At 39.3% G+C, this 20,105-nt stretch overlaps 2 protein-coding genes and 1 long non-coding RNA gene across 7 annotated transcripts in view; 1 reads left to right on the forward strand and 2 right to left on the reverse strand.

The window, feature by feature from the left end:
- Positions 1 to 11,685, reverse strand: part of LOC145652773 (NLR family CARD domain-containing protein 3-like) — a 19,427-nt gene extending 7,742 nt beyond the window's left edge. The window contains exons 1-8 of one of the 3 annotated variants that reach the window (XM_081704033.1): positions 11,488 to 11,685; positions 11,094 to 11,175; positions 9,614 to 9,695; positions 8,964 to 9,080; positions 8,534 to 8,650; positions 5,189 to 5,246; positions 4,721 to 4,925; positions 2,785 to 4,561 (exon numbers count right to left, since the gene is read on the reverse strand). In XM_081704033.1, the coding sequence (XP_081560159.1) occupies positions 2,785 to 4,561; positions 4,721 to 4,925; positions 5,189 to 5,246; positions 8,534 to 8,650; positions 8,964 to 9,080; positions 9,614 to 9,666 (2,327 nt within the window). In that variant the 5' untranslated portion in view covers positions 9,667 to 9,695; positions 11,094 to 11,175; positions 11,488 to 11,685. The remainder of the gene's footprint in view (positions 1 to 2,784; positions 4,562 to 4,720; positions 4,926 to 5,188; positions 5,247 to 8,533; positions 8,651 to 8,963; positions 9,081 to 9,613; positions 9,696 to 11,093; positions 11,176 to 11,487) is intronic. The other 2 variants (XM_081704030.1, XM_081704032.1) reach the window with 2 other exon arrangements.
- On the forward strand, positions 10,727 to 16,041 carry LOC145652774 (uncharacterized). Its single transcript, XR_014119004.1, has 4 exons — positions 10,727 to 10,846; positions 12,423 to 14,037; positions 14,856 to 15,296; positions 15,702 to 16,041. It is a non-coding gene; the product is annotated as an uncharacterized LOC145652774 (long non-coding RNA).
- LOC113567959 (uncharacterized) overlaps positions 15,182 to 20,105 on the reverse strand; it is a 19,518-nt gene continuing 14,594 nt past the window's right edge. For 2 of the 3 annotated variants that reach the window (XR_014118996.1, XM_081704036.1), the window contains exon 9: positions 15,182 to 15,311. Coding sequence is in view for 1 of the 3 variants with exons in the window: in XM_081704036.1 (XP_081560162.1) it covers positions 15,220 to 15,311 (92 nt within the window). In the remaining 2 variants the exon portion in view is untranslated. Of the gene's footprint in view, positions 15,312 to 19,209; positions 19,831 to 20,105 lie in introns of those variants that run through there. The other variant, XR_014118997.1, reaches the window with a different exon arrangement.

Genomic DNA, 20,105 nt, shown 5'->3' on the forward strand with positions numbered 1-20,105 from the left:
GATCATGTTAACCTGATCAGTTAATTTTGCACCAAGATGATGATTTATTTTCTTACTCTCTTGTACAAATGTGAATACACACACACACACACACACACACACACACAATTAATTCTGAGGCTTGTTAACGCTTCTTTGATAAGTCCCTCATTGCCCAAGTCTGGAAAAATTCCAACAAGTCAACAGGTAAACAACAGATTCACAGTCCAAACAGAATTACTATAAACTGATCAAAGACACTAACAGTATAAATAGACACTGATCCAGACACTAAAATATTGAAGGAGAGACAGAAGGGTGAGTACAATTTTACAATATAGGAGTTAATATTCCCTTGGAGGAAATTGAACAAAACTGTTTGTTTATGTAACAGAGAAAGAAGCAGTTTGATTATACTGTACAGAGATTAAGTGCATGTAGCTCACATGCAGTGGGGAGTGATATCCACACAAACCCCAGAAGAGGAGAAAGCCCTGGATATACTGGCTCATCAGTGTCTCTTAGGATAAGAGGAGGAACTGATGTGTGTGGAGAAGAATGTCCATCTCCATCCCCTCAGTCTGTCTCTCCACAGTACCCTTCACTTGCTCTAGTCCTGCTGCATCTGCTGGGCGTCTCAGGCAGGACCCAGCTGAAGATCACCACCTGAGCCTGAGAGAGCAGCGTTTGTGGGTGCAGCCAGGAGCTCATATTAATAGAAGACGAGAAGCTACTCTTTAACAAAGTTGCTCTTTTAGAGACACACTATGTAAGGCCTTCAATATCAGTTTCAATAATCTTGAACAAGGGAAATGTAAAATATTACCATGTATTCACTGAATAAACATGGATCAAAGATAAATAAATAAAGATTTATTTAATTAGTAAAGACTTGCTTAGTAAACTATGATTATTTTCAGACACAACAGTGACTAGTCAGAGAGAAGACCTGTCATTTCTTTTTTTAAACAGTTTTAAGGGATTGCTTATATTTGCCAGGTGTCACGGTTGGCCGGGCATCCAGAAGGAGGGACACGCCCACTCCTGCTAGGGAGCGCACTACATCCCTGCCTTGTTCCCAGTCCCCTGCCTACTAATCACCTTCACCTGTCCCGTGTTCTCTCTCTCTATTTAAACTCACAGGTCCTGAGAGAAAGCGCTGCACATTAGTGGAACGCTGGACTTCTCACTTCCACCCTGTACATCGTTACACAGACTGTTAGGACTGAGTATCGTTGATTATTTGTTGTGGTTTTTCACGTATTGACAATGCAGAATAAAGAGCACTTTGGCTCAACCTTGCCTTTCGCTTCCTCTGTGCCGCCACCGTCACAACAGGTATTTATGTTTTCAGGTTTGTCCATCAGCTGGTTTGAATATGTGGACTATTATGGGTCATATACAGAAGACTGAACCCATTATTCTGAGTTGTAGTCCAAACTCTGGTCTATGTAGTTTTGTTCTCATCTCCCCTCACTGCTGTGCTCATCTTTGTTCTCACTATCAGCGGGAGGGCAGGAGCAGAGTCCAGCGCTGGTTTGTATAAAATGGGAAAAAGTCTCATTTAAATACGAGGAACAACAACCAGTCCACAGTCCAAAAAGCAAATGGTGTTAACAGGCAAAGGTCAGCACTAGGAAGACCAAACAGCAGACTTTGGTAAAAAGGGCAGACACACAGAAACAGAAACATGTTCAGGAACAGTGAAAAAAAAAAACAAGACTACTTTACATACACCAGTTTATAAATACAACTCAGATGAGATTTCACAAAGACAGACACAAAAGGACAGGACTGTTTACAAGACTAACAAGGGAGACTATGGAAAACAGGTAAGGTCAATAAACAGGGGAACTGAATCTAACAAAGTGGACAGGAGGATTATAGGAGTCTGATAGTGCAGTGTCAGGTATGATGAGAAGAGCAGACGTGACACAGAGAAAAGAGTGGTCACATCACGGTCACTTTTACAGGAACTCCACCCATAACCAGAGTTGTTATTCACGACTGTAAATCACTGTCCTACCACCAGCTGAGTTCCTGCGTCAGTGATACCTGATTGCTGTCCCATGGTGTGGGTGATAAGAGAATGTGGTTAGTTGTGATTGGTCAGTGATGGTAAACCACCTGGTCTTGGTGAAGATAAGACTGAAGTCAGGGTCTGGAGGTGGAGGGTTTAGGGGGAGAGTTGGAGTGGAGCTGGAGCAGAGCTGGTGGACTGAGCAGTGAGGTTTGGAGAAACCTCTCCCTGGGGATTTCTCTCTCTACTTCTCTCTCTCCTTCACTCTTTCTCTACGTCTCTCTTACTTTCTATCCATCTATTGGGTAACATTCAGGTTGTATTTTGTATGCTGCATTTTTGTATTACATAATGTAAATGCTTAAGTAATTTTCTAAAGTTAGTTACACATTCTCACCTACACTGGGCTACACAACAGAATTTACTCTAAAATCTTTGTAATTATAATTAATTCAGGTAAAAGTAAATTTATTATGTTTTACACATGTTACATCTTGGCCTGTATCTGTTTCCATAACTGGCTATGAAAATGTGAAAGAGAATGTTAATGTGTGTAAAAGAGAGATATACGTGTGTGTGTGTGTGTGTGTGTGTGTGTGTGTGTGTGTGTGTAATCCTAAATTCCTTAGGATTAATGATTGGTTCAACTAACACCTTAAATAGTCATTAGGGTACATGATACATTAGTTACAAAGGGGCTTAGGACACACTTACAAATTAACAAAAGTACCTTATGATGGAGATCATGATGTACTAATAATGTGTTTATGAATGAAAATACTCACACAGCTTTTCTGGATGCTGTGACCACTGGAAGCAGTCTCAGTAGACATTCCTCTGATGGGTCATATTTACTCAGGTCAAACTCATCCAGCTCCTCTTCTGAGTTCAGCAACACAAAGACCAGAGCAGACCACTGAGCTGGAGAGAGTCTGGCTCCATAGAGACGACGGTCAACTCCTCTGCTCAGGTATGTTTGGACTTCCTGTACTAGAGAATGATCCTTCAGTTCATTCAGACAGTGGAACAGATTGATGGATTTCTCTGGAGAGGGATTCTTCCTGATCTTCTCCTTGATGTAGCTGGCTGTTTCCTCTTTGTTGTGAGAGCTGTTTTCTGTCTGTGTCAGTAGGCCTTGTAAGAGAGTCTGATTGGACTCCAGTGAGAGACCCAGAAGGAAGCGGAGGAAAAGGTCCAGGTGTCCATTCTCACTCTGTAAGGCCTTGTCCACTGCATTCATAAGGAGGACAGACATTGGTTTCCTTTTGAAGAAATAACTGAGGAATCCTGTTTGCTGTTCAAGCACATTTTTGTTGTTATTAATGAAGGAGATAAATGCATATAAAGCAGCCAGGAACTCTTGAATGCTCAGATGTAAAAAACTGAACACTTTCCCCAGGTGAAGCCCATACTCCTCTCTGAAGATCTGTGTACACACTCCTGAGTACACAGACATTTCTTTGACAACAATGCCACACTCTCTCACGTCTTCCTCATAGAAGATCAGATTGCCCTTTTCCAGTTGTTGGAAAGCCAGTTTTCCCAGTTCTAGAATTGTCTTTTTAGTCTGTTGAGGATCTGTGTCAATGTTTCCATGGTACTTTCTGTCCTTGTGTTTGAGCTGAAAGATCAGGAAGTGTGCAAACATTTGAGTGAGAGTCTTGGGGATTTCTCCACTCTCTGCTTCACCCAACATTTTCTCTAGAACAGTAGCTGCAATCCAACAGAAGACTGGAATGTGGCACATGATGTAGAGACTTCTTGATGACTTCATGTGTTTGAAGATTCTATTGGCCAGGCTCTGATCTCTGATTCTCTTCCTGAAGTACTCTTCTTTCTGAGGGTCACTGAACCCTCGTACCTCTGTTACCCGATCAACACACTCATGAGGGATCTGATTGGCTGCTGCTGGTCGAGAGGTTATCCAGAGGAGAGCAGAGGGAAGCAAATTCCCCTTGATGAGGTTTGTCAGCAGCACATCCACTGAGGTCAGCTCTGTTACATCCCATAAGTTCTCGTTGTTCTGGAAGTCTAGAGGAAGTCGACACTCATCCAGACCATCAAAGATGAAAATGACTTTATATGTATCACAGTCTATTAATTGTAATTGTTTTATTTCTGGGAAAAAGTCATGAAGTAGATCCATCAGACTGAACTTTTTCTCCTTCATCAAATTCAGCTCCCTAAAAGGAAGTGAAAATATAAAGAGGACATCCTGATTTGCTCTTCCTTCAGCCCAGTCCAGAATGAACTTCTGCACAGAGACAGTTTTCCCAATTCCAGCAACTCCTTTAGTCAGCACTCTTCTGATTGGTTTGTCTTTAAAGAGGTTGTTGCATTTTATGAGTTTCTCCTGTGTTGCTGGTCTCCTGGATGCTGTCTCAATCTGTCTCACCTCATGTTCATTATTGACCTCTCCACTCCCTCCCTCTGTGATGTAGAGCTCTGTGTAGATCTCATTCAGAAGAGTTGAGCTTCCTTGTTGGGAAATTCCTTCATTAATTCTTTTAAATTTATCCATTAGTTTGTATTTGAGCTTTTGCTGATATTCAGAGAATAGCTCTAATAAACAGAAGAACACGATCACAAATATTTTATTTTTTTGTTATCTTTGATGGTGAAGTAATTGATCAAAAACCTAAAAGACTTTGCCCAAACACAGAGGACAAAATTTAGGTATAGTGATCCTGCCATCATAAAGCCATGATCCAGAGCTCTTACTGGTCTGTAGTGTGTTAGCGAGGTCTGTCTGATTCATATTCCCCAGGACATGCAGTGTGATCTTCAGCGCCCCCTCTCTGGCACTGCTCTGATCCTCCTCATCCTCCACGTCTCTCTCAGAGCATGCTGGGTAATCTGGACTCAGCAGCTTCTTAAACCTCTTCAGCTCCTTCTTCACCAGGGAAATGACTTTGTGCTCCAGCTCCTGGTTGGGAATAAACACCAACAGACAATCAGAAAAACACCACGATGTTACAGAGAGAGATCACTGCATAATGTTGTTTCATGATGGAGAACATTCTGGCAGTGTTTGGGTAGTTACTCAAAAAAAAGTAATCCATTACTCACCACTTCTCTAAAATTGTAATGGGATTACTGTACTCATTACTTAATGGAAAAAGTAATCTTATTACTTCTGTTACATCCTAAAACCCAAATATACTAGAAATCACCCCCACACTTACATACCTTGAATATGGACTCCAATTGTTTTCTGTAGGTGAGTTCTGCTTTTTCTCTTTGTACACTGTGGACAAACACAACAGACCTTTATGGAGGAATATGTAGCACATTCATACCTGCACAACACATGATTATACAGACAAGTAGATATTATACAAGATTATATATTATCAACACTTGTGTTTCTGCATTTCATAACAGATCTGTGATGCTGCCTGGTGTGCGGCAGCAGAAAGGATCAGGATGCAGGTGTGAGTGTAGAAACACAAAAAGGCTTTTAATAGAAAGTGAAAGTAAAGCAAATGTGCTAAACACACTGAGCCACAAGAAGACAACAATCCACAAAGAAGAATACGAAGAACACAGGAACAGGAGCAGTATATACATGGAGGAATTTGGCAAAAGAATGACACAGAGACTAAGGACAAGTGGTAGGAACGGTAGGAGGAGTTAGGCTGGGGAGTGGCAGAAATGGTGGGAGGAGTTAGTCTGCGGAGTGGCAGGAATGGTGGGAGGAGTTAGGCTGGGGAGTGGCAGGAATGGTGGGAGGAGCAGGGAGAAGGACAACACACAGATACAACAATAAACAAAGGATGACATGGGAAAGCAAAACAGACAAAGGGCTCCTTTACAAGATGATTTGTAAGAAAGTAAGTCGAGACTGTAGAACAGACACAGTCACATTTCATCTTCAGCCAAGACTGTAGAACAGACACAGTCACACTTCAGCTTCAGTTGAGACTGTAGAACAGACACAGTCACACTTCAGCTTCAGTCGAGACTGTGGAACAGACACAGTCACACTTCAGCTTCAGTCGAGACTGTAGAACAGACACAGTCACACTTCAGCTTCAGTCGAGACTGTGGAACAGCCAACAGCTGATCTGAACAACTTTGAGTGCCAGTGAGTAGATGACTTGTTCCTAAGCATGAACAAAGAATTTGATTTTGGGAAATTTCTCTGAACTTGTAAAAATGATTCCTAATAACAGAATTTATTTGCTGATCAAATCTGAGCTCTAGATCAAAGATAACTCCAAGATTTTTGTATTTCTAGGAATAATACAAGCAGATTAAATCAACTGTTACATAAGTGTTAACCCCTCACTATTTATGTTTACATGTACACCCATGATCTTATATTAGTCTACAACTGTCTTACTTAGATATGATCATGTTAATATTACAGTCTGATTGTTATAGTGTGACATAGTGTCTTAGTTGACCTAAGCTTAGCCTGATTAAAACATGTGTTCCAGGATAATATTAGCCAGACTATGTGCACATGTAAACACACACTGATCCACGGACTAAACATTTGTGCTACATTTCTGACAAAGCCTGATAAACATATTATACATATATTGTACATACATATATATATATATCTATATCTATATCTATATATATATATATATATATATATATATATATATATATATATATATATAGAGAGAGAGAGAGAGAGAGAGAGAGAGAGAGCGAGAGAGAGAGAGAGAGAGAGATATTTCCTTATGTACCCCTGTTTTTTTCCCTCAGTTTGGACAGAGCACTCTCAAACCATTTCACTGCGAGTTATACTATGTATGACTATGTACATGACAAATAAACCAAACTTGAAACTTAAACTGTAATCAAGAGAGTTTGTTTTTGTCTAGTCATTAAAAGAGGAGCTCAGCAATGTTCAGTAACAGCATTACTACTGTAGCTAAATCCAGCTCATCTACCTACAGCTTGATCCTGCCCCAACTCCTCTTCTTAAGTGTTCTTCTGCTATTTCTCCCATGTCTCCTCATTAATGCTTCCCTTACTTCGGATTCTGTTCCTACAGCTCTCAAAACCTCAGCTTTAACTGTCATTCTTTATAAAACAGGACTAAATGCTGCACTACTTGATAATTACTGACCCATTTCCAGTCTCCCCTGTCTAATCAGGGTTCCAGCCTCTCAACTACAATCTTTCTTAAATACTCAGGATCTATTTGAACCTTTCCAATCTGATTGCCATACTATGCACAACACTGAGAGAGCCCTGTTAGATGTTTTCAATGATCTCCTTCTCTCTACTGACTCTGGTGCCCTGTGTATTCTCCTCCTTCTAGATCTTCTAGATAGAAGTGCTGTGTTTGACACAATTAAACCATAACATACTTATCAGCTGCCTGTCAGATATTGGGATTACTAATACAGTTCTTGAATGGTTTATCTCCTATATCTCTAATAGATCACATTTTGTCACACTTGGTAAACACAAATCACACACTGATACTGTTACTCATGGTGTTCTCTACGGATCGGTCCCTGGTCCTCTCCTATTTAATCGATATGTTACCCCTTGGTCAGATTATCCGCAGGCATGGTCTCCGTTTCCACTGTTATGCTGATGACACTCAGATTTATAGTAGCACCAAAGGTAACACTACCTTACCACTTCCTGCTTTACTCTCTTGTATCAAAGATCTCAGACAGTGGATGAACATAAACCTCCTAGAGTTAAATACTTACAAAATAAAATTTTAGTTATTGGTTCTAAATCCATAATCACCAAATTAACTGATTTTAAACTCAGTCTAGATGGGTCTTGGTCAAACCATCAACTGCATTTTGGAACTTTGGTGTACTCCTCACTCTTTCAACCCCACATCATGTCAATGGTTAAAAATGCCTCTTTTTTTTTTACAGTCACAATATCACTAGACTTAGGCCCATGCTCTCCTGACAAGGTGCTGAAACTCTGGTTCATGCTTTCATCACATCCCATCTTGATTACTGCAACTCTCTCTTCATTTGCATCCCAGAATTCTCTTAGATGTTAAAAAATGTCAGCCCACAACACTCCAATTCTACATGAGCTACACTGGCAGCCTGTCTCTCAACACATTCAGTATAAACTCGTCCTGCATACATTCAAAGCTCTGCATGGTCTTGCACCTCCCTACTTAGCTGAACTCCTACATCCATACTGCTCCACCCATACACTTAGGTCTTCTGATGCAGGTCTTTTCTCCATTCATAAGTTAAGATTGGTCTCTGTAGGGGCAGATATTTTAGTGTCATGGCATCAAAACTAAAACTATGGATGAACTCATGAAAGGCTTCATAATGAGCTGAGTGAGTTTGATCAGGTGGGATTGGAAGTGAGGAACACTGTCCTAAACCATGAGATCATCAAATCTCATCAGAACACTCTCCCTCTCTGAAGTGTAAGTGGAGGAATCCATCTTACCTGAGCTCAGGAGAACAGTCACATTCCCTACATCATGCTTACCTGAGCTCAGTAGAACACTCACATTCCCTACATCATCCTTACCTGAGCTCAGTAGAACAGTCACAGTCCCTACATCATCCTTACCTGAGCTCAGTAGGACACACTCCCTCTCTGACCTGACGTTTAGGGTCCATCGACTTGTCACTCTTCATGGACACACAGCTGGGTTCCGGGGAGTCTGATCTCTTACCCTGCATCAGACTAACATACACAATTAAAAACATATTGTTTTAATGCCAAAATACTAATGTGTGTATAAATGGTGCAAATATAAATTAATATGTATTTATCTCTATCGATGGTCTATCAAGACCATCACCTCTCATCAGAACACGTTCCCTCTCTGAAGTGTAAGTAGAGGACTCCATCTTACCTGAGCTCTGGAGAACAGTCACATTCCCTACATCATCCTTACCTGAGCTCAGAAGGATACACTCCCTCTCTGAAGTGTAAGCGGAGGACTCACTCTTACCTGAGCTCAGTAGAACAGTCACATTCCCTACGTCATCCTTACCTGAGTTCAGTAGGATACACTCCCTCTCTGAACTGTAATGGAATGTCCATTGACTGGTCACTCTTCATGGATACACTGCTGGGTTCCGGGGAGTCTGATCTCTTACCCTGAATCAGACTAACATACACAATTAAAAAGATATTATTTTAAGGCCAAAATACTAATGTGTGTATAAATGGTGCAAATATAAATTAATATGCATTTATGTCTATCATTGCGATTTTTATTTAATGTTTTTTAAAGAATTCGTAGAAAGATGTTGAAAACACTAAATTCGTTATTATGTTTCTTGTTATTTACTAAGTGATCTTCAAGATGACCAGAGTTATACCAGAGAGCATCTTTACATTACTTTACATTACATTAAGCTGGTCTTTAACTTTCTGAAGTTTATACTTATGTTTCATCTTTGTATTGTGCATTGTGTCTCGGTCTCAGTAGAGACAACTGTTTCTGGCAGTATCTGATTTAAGATTGTTACCTGCTGGTACTATTCAAGGGTTTTGTGAATGGATATCAAAGCACTTTTAAGAGGTCTGTGTGGCTAAGAACATCTACTAAATGCAATAAATATAGATTTATTCAGATATCCCAAGTAAATAAGTGCACAAACCTATGCACTGCAAGTATGTTTATTTATGTTCTCTCACCTTTCTCCTTTCTGTGTGTGCTGTTCCCCAGAGACACTTATTTTGGAGGTCATGTCTCCTCCTACAGATTATAGCTGTACACCTGCAAACACGCACATGCAGATTAATAATCAGAACACATACTCAATTACAATATTTACATTTACTGCATATGGCAGACACGCTTGTCCAGAGAGACTTACAGAAGTGATTTGTTGTGTCGCTACAAAAAACATAAATAAAGCACCTTTGTAAGTCGCTCAGGATAAGAGTGTCTGCTAAATTTTATAAATGCAAATGTAAACATCCTCATGTGAGCACAGAGAGGTTAGTGTCAAGATCACTACCAGGCTAAAGCCCTGGCTAAACTGCAAAAGAGGGCAGTAAAGGTGTGTTTTTATAATAATTGCATACCGGGTCACAGACCAACTCAAAATCACTGTCACACAAATAAATAGCGCAGAACTTCATAAATTATTAGCTAAATTTACATGCGCACCGTTGGTACAATACTAGTCTGACACTGTTAGTTGAACTAACACACGATCGTATAAAATCACTGTCTTAGCCAGTTCAAAACACGTAGCCGAGTTGGACGTGTAAACACGTTCTGTCAGATCTACTGGTTCACAGTCCGAAATGCAGCCAAGATCTCCGTTTAACGAGTCACGACCAAGACATTCACGCGCTTTAATCAATCACGACCAAGACATTCAGGCGCTTTAATCAATCACGATCAAGACATTCACGCGCTTTAACGAAGCACGACCAAGACATTCACGCGCTTTAACGAAGCACGACCAAGACATTCACGCGCTTTAACGAAGCACGACCAAGACATTCACGCGCTTTAACGAAGCACGACCAAGACATTCACGCGCTTTAACGAAGCACGACCAAGACATTCACGCGCTTTAACGAAGCACGACCAAGACATTCACGCGCTTTAACGAAGCACGACCAAGACATTCACGCTTCAGCTCGGAATGCGCCTATAAGCGAGACATTACAGCATTTTCTCGCTTAATGTTCTCAAAAGAGAAACAGAGTCATTCATGTTTTTGAAGAGCTTTGGTGTAGACAGGCACCTTTACTAACTTTATAAGTACAAAATATAGTTTATTAAAATGAGCAAATAATGCATAAAGTTTAAACCGTAATCTTACAGCACTAAAACAAACTCAAAAACGTGGGTGTAGTGAACAGTATCAGTCCAAAGTGGAAAAGAAGACAGAGGCAGGAAAAATGTGTTCTGTAAGTGCATAGTGGGTCACAGACTAACTCAATCACTGTCATACAAAGAAACAGTGTCGAAATATCACTTAATAATATTACTAATAAATATTATAAATATTACTTCTTTAGTTACACTGACATGCACACTATTGGTACAATACTAACCTCACACTGTCAGTCTAATTACGACATGATCGTGTAAACAGCACGGTCTTAGCCTGATAAAACAACTAGTCTACATCTAGTTGGACACCTAAACACTTACTGTTAGATCTACTGGCTCACAGTCCGAGACGTTTGTGACACTTCCTGCAGTACGACGCCTGTTCTATTTGCGCAGTTTGTTTCTGCGTAGAGGACAAAATATAAATATATGAAGTATATAGTGCGTTTATTAGTACTTTTTATACAGTTCATGTAAACATCTTGATTCGGAACAATTTCTCAGATGAGCCTAGAACGACTTTAGTTCGGTTATTCTAAATCAGACGACCTCAGTTCTGTTGCTGTATTTTGTTTTCTGCAACAAAATGGCGCCTAAAAGCTTTACGTTTTCAGACAGTAACATAAATTCTGTTAATATTAAACTTAAGAAGTTGTGCTTTGAGTAGTACAGGTTCATATAATTCTTAGTTGACAGCTCAGATTCAGATACTCACAGGTTTTCTTTTCTAAAGTTTTTTATATTCCGTTTCATAAAATGGAGTACAAAAATTGGGTTTCACTTTCGCTTTAAACCGGACTAAACCGGTTTTGTCAAGGATAATTGTTTTTTAGGGGCCGTACTGCTGTGACCAATCACAACACTTTATCCAACCTTCTGCGGGAGAGAGAAATCAGAGCTACAGTATAGAACTGTATTTAAATAACACAGAATAGCGTAGAACAGTGACAGTAAATTACCAGTGGATTTTGGCTGTGGGAGAATTTTGTTTGTCATGGAGCTTCTTCAGTACAGCTGTTCTGAGCAGACGTTTACTTAGGTTTTCACACACACACTCACACACACACACACACACACACACACACAGAGGGAGAGAGACAGGTTATTAGTTTGTGTGTAATACCTATTCTGTGTGTGGTTTAACAGTAAGATGGTGCCTTAACAGTGCAGTGATGTTTACACCGAACACAGCTCACAAACTCTATATAAAATGACTATTTATTGTCATTAGTTTTCGTTTCTAGCATACACTTCCCTGAGATGACAGATCAAACCATTTTGAGTGTTTGAATTAACCATTTTAAAATGGTATCTTGGGTCTCTCCTCTGCTGATCGCCATGTCCAGTTCACATGCCCAGTGATGTAGTGGTATAAGACAGTATGTGAACGTTTAGTTTGTGCCCAGACATGTATCTGAGAAGAAGACGAGCCAAGAGACGTTAATCAGGCAGATCTGTTTACTAGTAGGTAACATCTAAGGTCAAGGTTATGATGGAGCTGTAGACATAAGTGAATGTTTTTAAGGGACTTCAGACAAATATTCTGAATAAAAGGTCAAAACATCACCAGACACATAATCTGCATTAATCTGGTGTTGGCAGAAAGTGCAAAATCAAACATATGTTCTGTTAATTTTTTTTTTCACACAGCATTGACGTGTAACTCGCAGCATTCTTGGATCTCCTTTCCTCACATGCAAAATCTACATGAGCTCACTCATATTTAATCTGCCAAGCAGCCAGCCAATCAGATCCGAAAACAGGAACTGTTTTTAATTTTTGAAGATCTGCACAGGTCGGTACAGGCCTATATTTAATTCTGATAAGAAACATTGTTCATGGAAGACTTCCCAGTTAGACACTTGGGCTGTTTCTCCAGGACAACCACATCAAAACAACACTATTCTTTGACATATTTCCGTTTTAAATGCTAATTTCTGACCACTTAAGTTAAACCTTAGGGCCCTCATTAAACAATAATAATCCTTAGCTAGTAAATTGCTGTACTTTAATTATAGAAGAAATTATCCTTAGAAATGCTTTGTTTTTTATTCTTAGCAAAAGACAATTATATTATAGTACCTAGTCCTGAGCTGGCACACACCATTCTAATGTCACAGTGATTTCAGTGGAGTTTCTCCATGTAGTTCCATGTAATTGGAATGTAATTCCAAGATGAATCTGTGTGCAGAGAGTCCATCTCATAGCTCTAAATGAACATGTGAAATAAAATGTAGCCTAATCGAGTGTGTGTGATGGCTGTCAGGTACATAGAACAGCTGCAGGGGGAGCTCAAGGCTCAGAACACCATAATCAATCAGCTGAGGAACAGGAGCACCAATCAGAGCAGTGGACACCAGCCTGGCCACGCCCACAACTCCACACTCACCACCCTGAAAGAGGATGACATACGTGTGAGTGTGTATGTGTGTGCAGGTGCATGTTCCTGCATACATGTATGCTTATTAAACTGTTACTTTAAGACGCTAAAAACTTTGTTTTAATTAGGCTATGAGAATACATTAAAAATTATAAATTGTATACTATATAGGGAAATCCACTCTATGTATTCTCTATGTACTCTATGTATTCTCTCTCTCTCTCTTTAGGATCTGAAGAACTTGTTGGAGTTGAAAGACTTTGAACTGCCGGAGACCAAAATCAATCAGGAGGCCAGTAAAAACAACCTCCAACAGGCCCTGAAGGACAAAGAGAAACAGATTCAGGTGGGTGTCTCCAAACACATGGCAACCTACAGGTAAAAACAGGCGTCCAAAAATATGCTCTTAATACAAAAGACCTATAGAGCTCACTAAGCATATTATCTGCACATTTATTATAAACATATTCTTGTGGTTTAAAACAAAAGTGTGAAAAGAGAAAGGACTAAAACACAGGTCTGAAAGGGAACGACACCTTTACGAGACACACTCCTCAGCTTTATACAAAATGTCTGTGAAGCTTGGAGCCTCATTTAACCCCTGCCTGAACTCTGACCCCTGCAAGAGAAGGACTCTGCACCAATATTCCTCATCACACCAGACGGGGGCAGCAGGGAGTAACACTGCAGCAGGGGGTGTGTGCATTTATGAGGGTGATTGTTGATGTGTGTGAGCAGGGGCTGCATGACATTCTGGAAGGTCACATCCAGGATCTAGCTGAGAAAGATGCTGCGCTAGCAGAGACCACATCAGAGCTGAATAATCTGGAATCTGATGTGGGCAAACTCATTCTACAGCTTGAGAACAGAAAGCAGCAGCTCCAGGTAGCAACCCGACGTTTCATTCAGTCAGACCAGGTGCAGGGCGGAGTTTAGTGTTTTTAACATACTAAAAATACACCTGATTCACAACTCATCTGATATAATGGACCAGTACTCTAAAGATTAAGACTAGGTTTAGTCTGGATGCAAAGAATGGTTCCTTAAGTTGAATTGACTCTATTGAATCTCACACTCTGAATTTGATGTTTATTTACTTTGTTCATGTTTATATTCAGACTAAGGAGCTAAACTAAGGTTTAGAAAGGGAAGTGATGCAACTAGTGCTGTCCTAGACAATAAAATGTATAATATCATTTACCCAACATAAGACATTTCTGATTATTTCAGTATAAGGACTCTGATCCTTGTTTGGAGTCATTATTTCTAACTACTGGTTTCTCTGTGTTTATGATTGCACACACACATACAAGGAAGAGGATCCAATTGCAAGAGGTTTTATAGTGAAATCAAACAGATCAGAGGGGTCAGGCAGGTATTCGTAGTCCTGTTGATTCAAGGTCCATAACATGGGGCAGAGTCCAGGGGTGTCCAGGGGTCAGGCAGAAGTCGAAAACCAGAAAGACAAAACCATAACTGAACCACTTGGTATGCAAAATAAGGTTGGCAATACTTCATGACGTGAGTGTGAGGGAGGGGAGCTTAAGTAAGGGAGCAGTGATGAGAGAAACAATGATCAGGTGTGTGCTAGTATTCCAGTAAACCAGATTGGAGGCGTGTGTGGGAAGAGGTAGGCGTGGCAGTGCAGGGCTGAGCGTGATTCCTGGGGTTTGTAACACTCTGTCTCTCTGTGATGATCTTAGCTCATGTCTGGGCAGCTACAGGAGAGTGTGAGAGAAAGTCAGCTCCTGAAACAACGCCTGAGATACACAGAGGCCTTCACACATCCTACATACCAGATCCAAGGTACACTCTGCACTGTGGGACTGATGGGGTCTTTCATTTTTGTCAAACTACTCTTGCTAAGTTATTTTCAAAGTGAAAAACCAAATATAGATGTAACATATATCTATAACAACCTTGTAACCTGCTGCTAAATAATTTTCTTATTTTAATACCCTGTACATAATTGTTTGCATTATAACTATTAAAAATGCTGTTGACAAAAATATAAGAAGCTCTTGATGTGGTTTTATCAGCACTGGAGTAGCATATGTTGGAGATTCTTCAACTGAAACCAACACTGCTGGAGACCATCAGGAGGACCCAGGACCTGTACAGACATCTGCAGGCCGCTGAGCGAGGTGCACACACCAGTTCTGTAACACAGGGACACAATCCAGAATTAGCCAAGCTATCCTCATTTACTAAAAATGTTCACTTGCGGAACCTGAAAAATCATGCCTTCCATTTCCACTTGAGAGTAGATGAAGATGGTGGTGAGTGTAATGATTTAATGAAGGTGTAACAAATGACTTCAGCAGAAAGATAATGACTTAATATAATTTGTACAGTTACACCTGCAAGGTGTTTTAAGTGGCACCATTTAATGAAAGGTTGTCAGAAAACAGATGCACATTACAGAAATGACTGGAGGTGTGGAAGGTATACTTTTAATAACCTCTTTACCGTTACACATCGTTGTTTTGTTGTTTTGTGTTGTGTATTCATGTCACATTAATGCACTCTTGTTCATCTTGCTCTCGTAGCTTCAGTAAAGAAGGACCATTCTGGGAGGAACAGTGGCAGTGTGTGCAAGAGCAGCTTCAGATCAGTGATCAAAGCGTTGATCTGCTGCTCAGATCCTGCCCAGCCCTGCCTCTCCTCCAGGGCCCATGTTCATGGCCTCCACGTCCTGGTTCCCCGTGAGAACTATGACACGCTGCTGGAACAGATGTGTGAGGGGAGGGGTCTGATCAGTCGCGCGAGTGAACTGATCCAGCAACGCCTGCAGACCCACGGCCGACATCACATGCAGGTCCACGTGAGCCCAAGCACGCGACACACAGATTCAATTGGTTAATCGTCACATTTCATGGATAATTTTCACTGAGCTGATTTTCCTATTTCAAATGGACCATTTGTCACTGACTGTGAGGATTATTGAAGGATAAAGAGGCCCAGCGGAGGGCGAGTGGGGAATATTCATCCTTCATGTGTGTTTCAGCCAGTGGACCAGAACCTGCTCAGAAGCCTCTTAAACATCATCAATGTCACTCAGACAACTCTAGAAGAGGCCAGCAGACTGTTGACATCTTCATCAGATGTCTCTAAAGAACAGAACCATGACGGAGAAAGAGATGATGTAGGAGTTATTTACCATTTTTTGCATCTTTCATAAGTACCACACCAGTAAGAAGTGAAATTCATTTAGCTGTTAGCTAAGTCTATTTACTGGAAGAACTTCATATTGGACTAAATTATGTTTTTTTGATTGACACATACGAATAATATGATTATTTTGGATTTTTGCACATTTGTAAATTATTTATTTATTTATTTTTCTTTAGTTCTGCCATCATGAAAACCTCAAAATGAAGAACAAGCTGAAGAAACCAAAACTAGAGAAATCAAATAAGATGAATAAGATGCTTTCAAAGGCTGTCAAAACACTACGGCGATTCAAACGTTGAGCAACACTGACATTAAAATGATCTCCTGTGATTATTTTCTCTGTGATGGTCATATTCCACCCCTCTATCATCCATCAGTCTGTGCACCATCATACATTCACTCTTTCATTGTTGTTGTTTTTAGTAATTAAAATAAAATAAGTGTTGAAATAAAACTACATTCTGAGTATAGATTTTTTTCAAACTTATTGATGATTCTTCATTATGATTACATTTTTTTACACCCTTACATACTAATAATTAAAAATTGGACAATTCCATGCAACATTTATTTATTAGAATGAATTTTGAATGTCCAAAAATAATAGCATTCTGCAGCAGTCAAGACAAACTTGCAAAAAGTCAGCAAGTTTATTTCTTTTAAAGATCCTTAAGAGACTCAAAATTATGCAAGTACAACAAAACTGTGCAAGTATAAAAGCAATGTAGGAAAAATAAATAAATTTAGCTAAATCAAAATAAATTCAACAATACCTCTTGATAGTTTTTCCTCATGTGAAACGCTTCTACATCACTAAATCAGGGTTTTGCAGTCTCAAAGTTATAGCTACTATAATAGTTTGCTAAATGAGTAGAAATTAAATAATTTTCACACATCAGGGACGTTTATTGCTACGCTAAATTCAGTATCATAAGTATCAAAGTGATCACAAGTCATAGTTATAAACCACAATGAGGAAATAGTCTTTTTTATCCCTCTTACAACTGGGTTTAGGCTACAATTTATTATGTAGTGATTTAGATACAGTAAAATAAACAAGTGATAATATCAGGAGGGAAGCTTAAGCCTGACCAAGTATGTCTGGTTTAGTAAATGTGACTGTGTAGACCCGTAATATATTATTATTATTATTATTGTTATTATTAATTTAATTACCATCAAAGCAATTGCTTGGCATGTTTAAAAAGTATCTAGAATGCTAGTAAAGCTCTTCATTTGCTTGCTCACGTCTTTGCACAAAACACGTGTTCTTTTCATTCATAAAATAACAAAATATGCAAGCAAATGGATGTTACTCCTGTAGCAGGGGTGAATAAGGGACAAGACCCTCCTTTCTTAGAGTCCACAGATTCTGTTTGAAGAACGAAGAGTTAATGGCTTTGAGTGACAGCAATTCTCACCAAGGTGTGAAGGGGGAAGGGGAGGCGAAGCTATCAAATGACTTCACAACCAATGTCCAAGCACGAGCGGCGTGATTGGCAGCTGTTTCAACAAATAGAGGACGCTTAGATGAATACGCAGACACCTCACCTGCCTTATTTGTTTACCCACTACGTGAGTTTGAAATATGCGCACTGCTTTGTGTTCTAAGCCAGATGAAGTGTAGCACATGCGAGTGATGCTGTTTGGCAAAACTGATACAGTAATCCATATTGTTTTTACTTAATTTGATTACCAATACTAAGGGACATCATGGAAAGGAACAGGCTTATTTTAGCTGAAGTTTATGTGGAGTTCTTTGGGTGCAGTTATAAGATGGAAGCTGAGAGATGGTTCAGTGGCTTCTAGCATGGATTAGCTTCAATGTTTGCATTGCAAAGGACTGGATATTTCCATTCACTGCTGAAAATATTCACAATCCTCCTACAAAATGTAAGTATACATGAGAAAGCATACTATTTCTTTACAGTATTACAGCACTATCCCAGCATAATCATTTAACATAATAACAATGAAGAATTTAATATTGTCTTTTAATAAGTGCATTGTACATTGAGCATTGTTGTGATGTTTTAGCAAAAAGAATATTGCACACTCAATGTATAGTGACTGATGACTCTGTGTGCATTTAGATGTCTAGGACACCTAGTAGAAAATGCTGTGCAGCTACTTGGTAATTTCATGTATATACTCAAGTGTTCAATTTATTAGACAAGACCCTGGTGAATCAGAATATGTAGAGCATGACTGAAAATGAATCTCCAGCATCAAAATACACATTCTAAACCCGCAAAATAAAAGTCATTTTGGTTTTTTTGACATGTTCTTCTGTATTAGAGGAGCTCAACTAGAAAATAAATGAGGGGTAAATAAGTCTGGATGTGAATGACTGTCATGTCCCAAGTGTTTACATCAATGTGACTCCTGAATCATTGTACTATGTGTACAATTTCTGATAACTAGTATTAAAGTGATCAAGTACAAATCATTTGAAAACTTAAATCACTTAAAACTGGAGGTGCATGTACAGGCTAAGTATCCACTTCCAGACTTATTCAAACATTGACCAACTCTGACATTAAAATGATCTCCTGTCATTATTTTCTCTACGATGTTCATATTCCACCCCTCTATCACCCATCAGTCTGTGCACCATCATACATTCACTCTTTCATTGTTGTTGTTCGTAGTAATTAAAATAAATAACTGTTGAAATAAAACTACATCTGGAATGTTAGTCTCTTCAGCCTTTATTGTCTATTATAAGTAGAGCTGGGTGATTAAAACTAGATGTCTTCAGACTCATGGATGATTCTCGATTATGATTATATATATATATATATATATATATATATATATATATATATATATATATATATATATATATATATCCTTATGTAATAATTTTAAGAAAATGTATTATTAATTTTTAGTTATATCCATTCAAAAATACCTTTATTGATGTTTTTTCCTCATGTGAAATGTCACTACACTGTGCATCACTACATCAGGATTATAGCTACTATAACAGTTTATTAATTAGAAGAAATTAAATCATTTTCACAAATCAGATGTTTATATACACAAACCACAACAAAGAAATAGTCTACTATTTCACCCTAAACACCCTCCTACTACTGGGTGCAGGCTACAATCTCTTATGTAGTGATTTAGATACAGTAAACTAAAATATGTAATAATAACACTAGGGAAGCTTAAAAGTGAAGGAACTGAACCAGTTAGGAAGACAAGCAAGACTGGTGTTAATAAGAAATGTTTTACCAGCCAAAGCATGTGCTTTTGTGAATATAAGGATGTGTATTTCACAGTGCAGGGTGAGGTAATAAAATGATATTGTACGCAGAAGAATATGGATGGTTGGCTTCAGCATAAAGCCTCAGAATGCCTCTTTGACAGGCCTCTAGGGGCCTCAGTTGAGGGATCCTTGGTTCAAGGATGGGACATCCCAGCCCAGCACCGGAAGAAAGAATATGGGCATCTGGTGCTATGAAAAAGGATCACCAGAAGAAGCAATATGGGCACCTGGCGGTAGGAAATAAGATCGCCTTTTTAAAAAAAATAGAAGTAGTTTAGGTTGAACATAATGATACCAAGAACCAGTTGGTGTAAGTATTGAATATCAATTTGCATATATTGAATAATGTATGATTTGAACATAATAGTGTAAACCTGGAAAAGTATTATAAATGTCACGGGACGCCCTCCCCCCCCCCCCCACACACAAGTCACGTCACATGGTACGGCCTGCCGCGTGCAGGGGGTTTAATGTTTGTAACCACGCCCTTTGTAATTGTATG

Source organism: Electrophorus electricus, chromosome 21, assembly GCF_041902795.1.
Source record: "Electrophorus electricus isolate QZ-2024a chromosome 21, ASM4190279v1, whole genome shotgun sequence".
Taxonomy (NCBI): Eukaryota; Metazoa; Chordata; class Actinopteri; order Gymnotiformes; family Gymnotidae; genus Electrophorus; species Electrophorus electricus.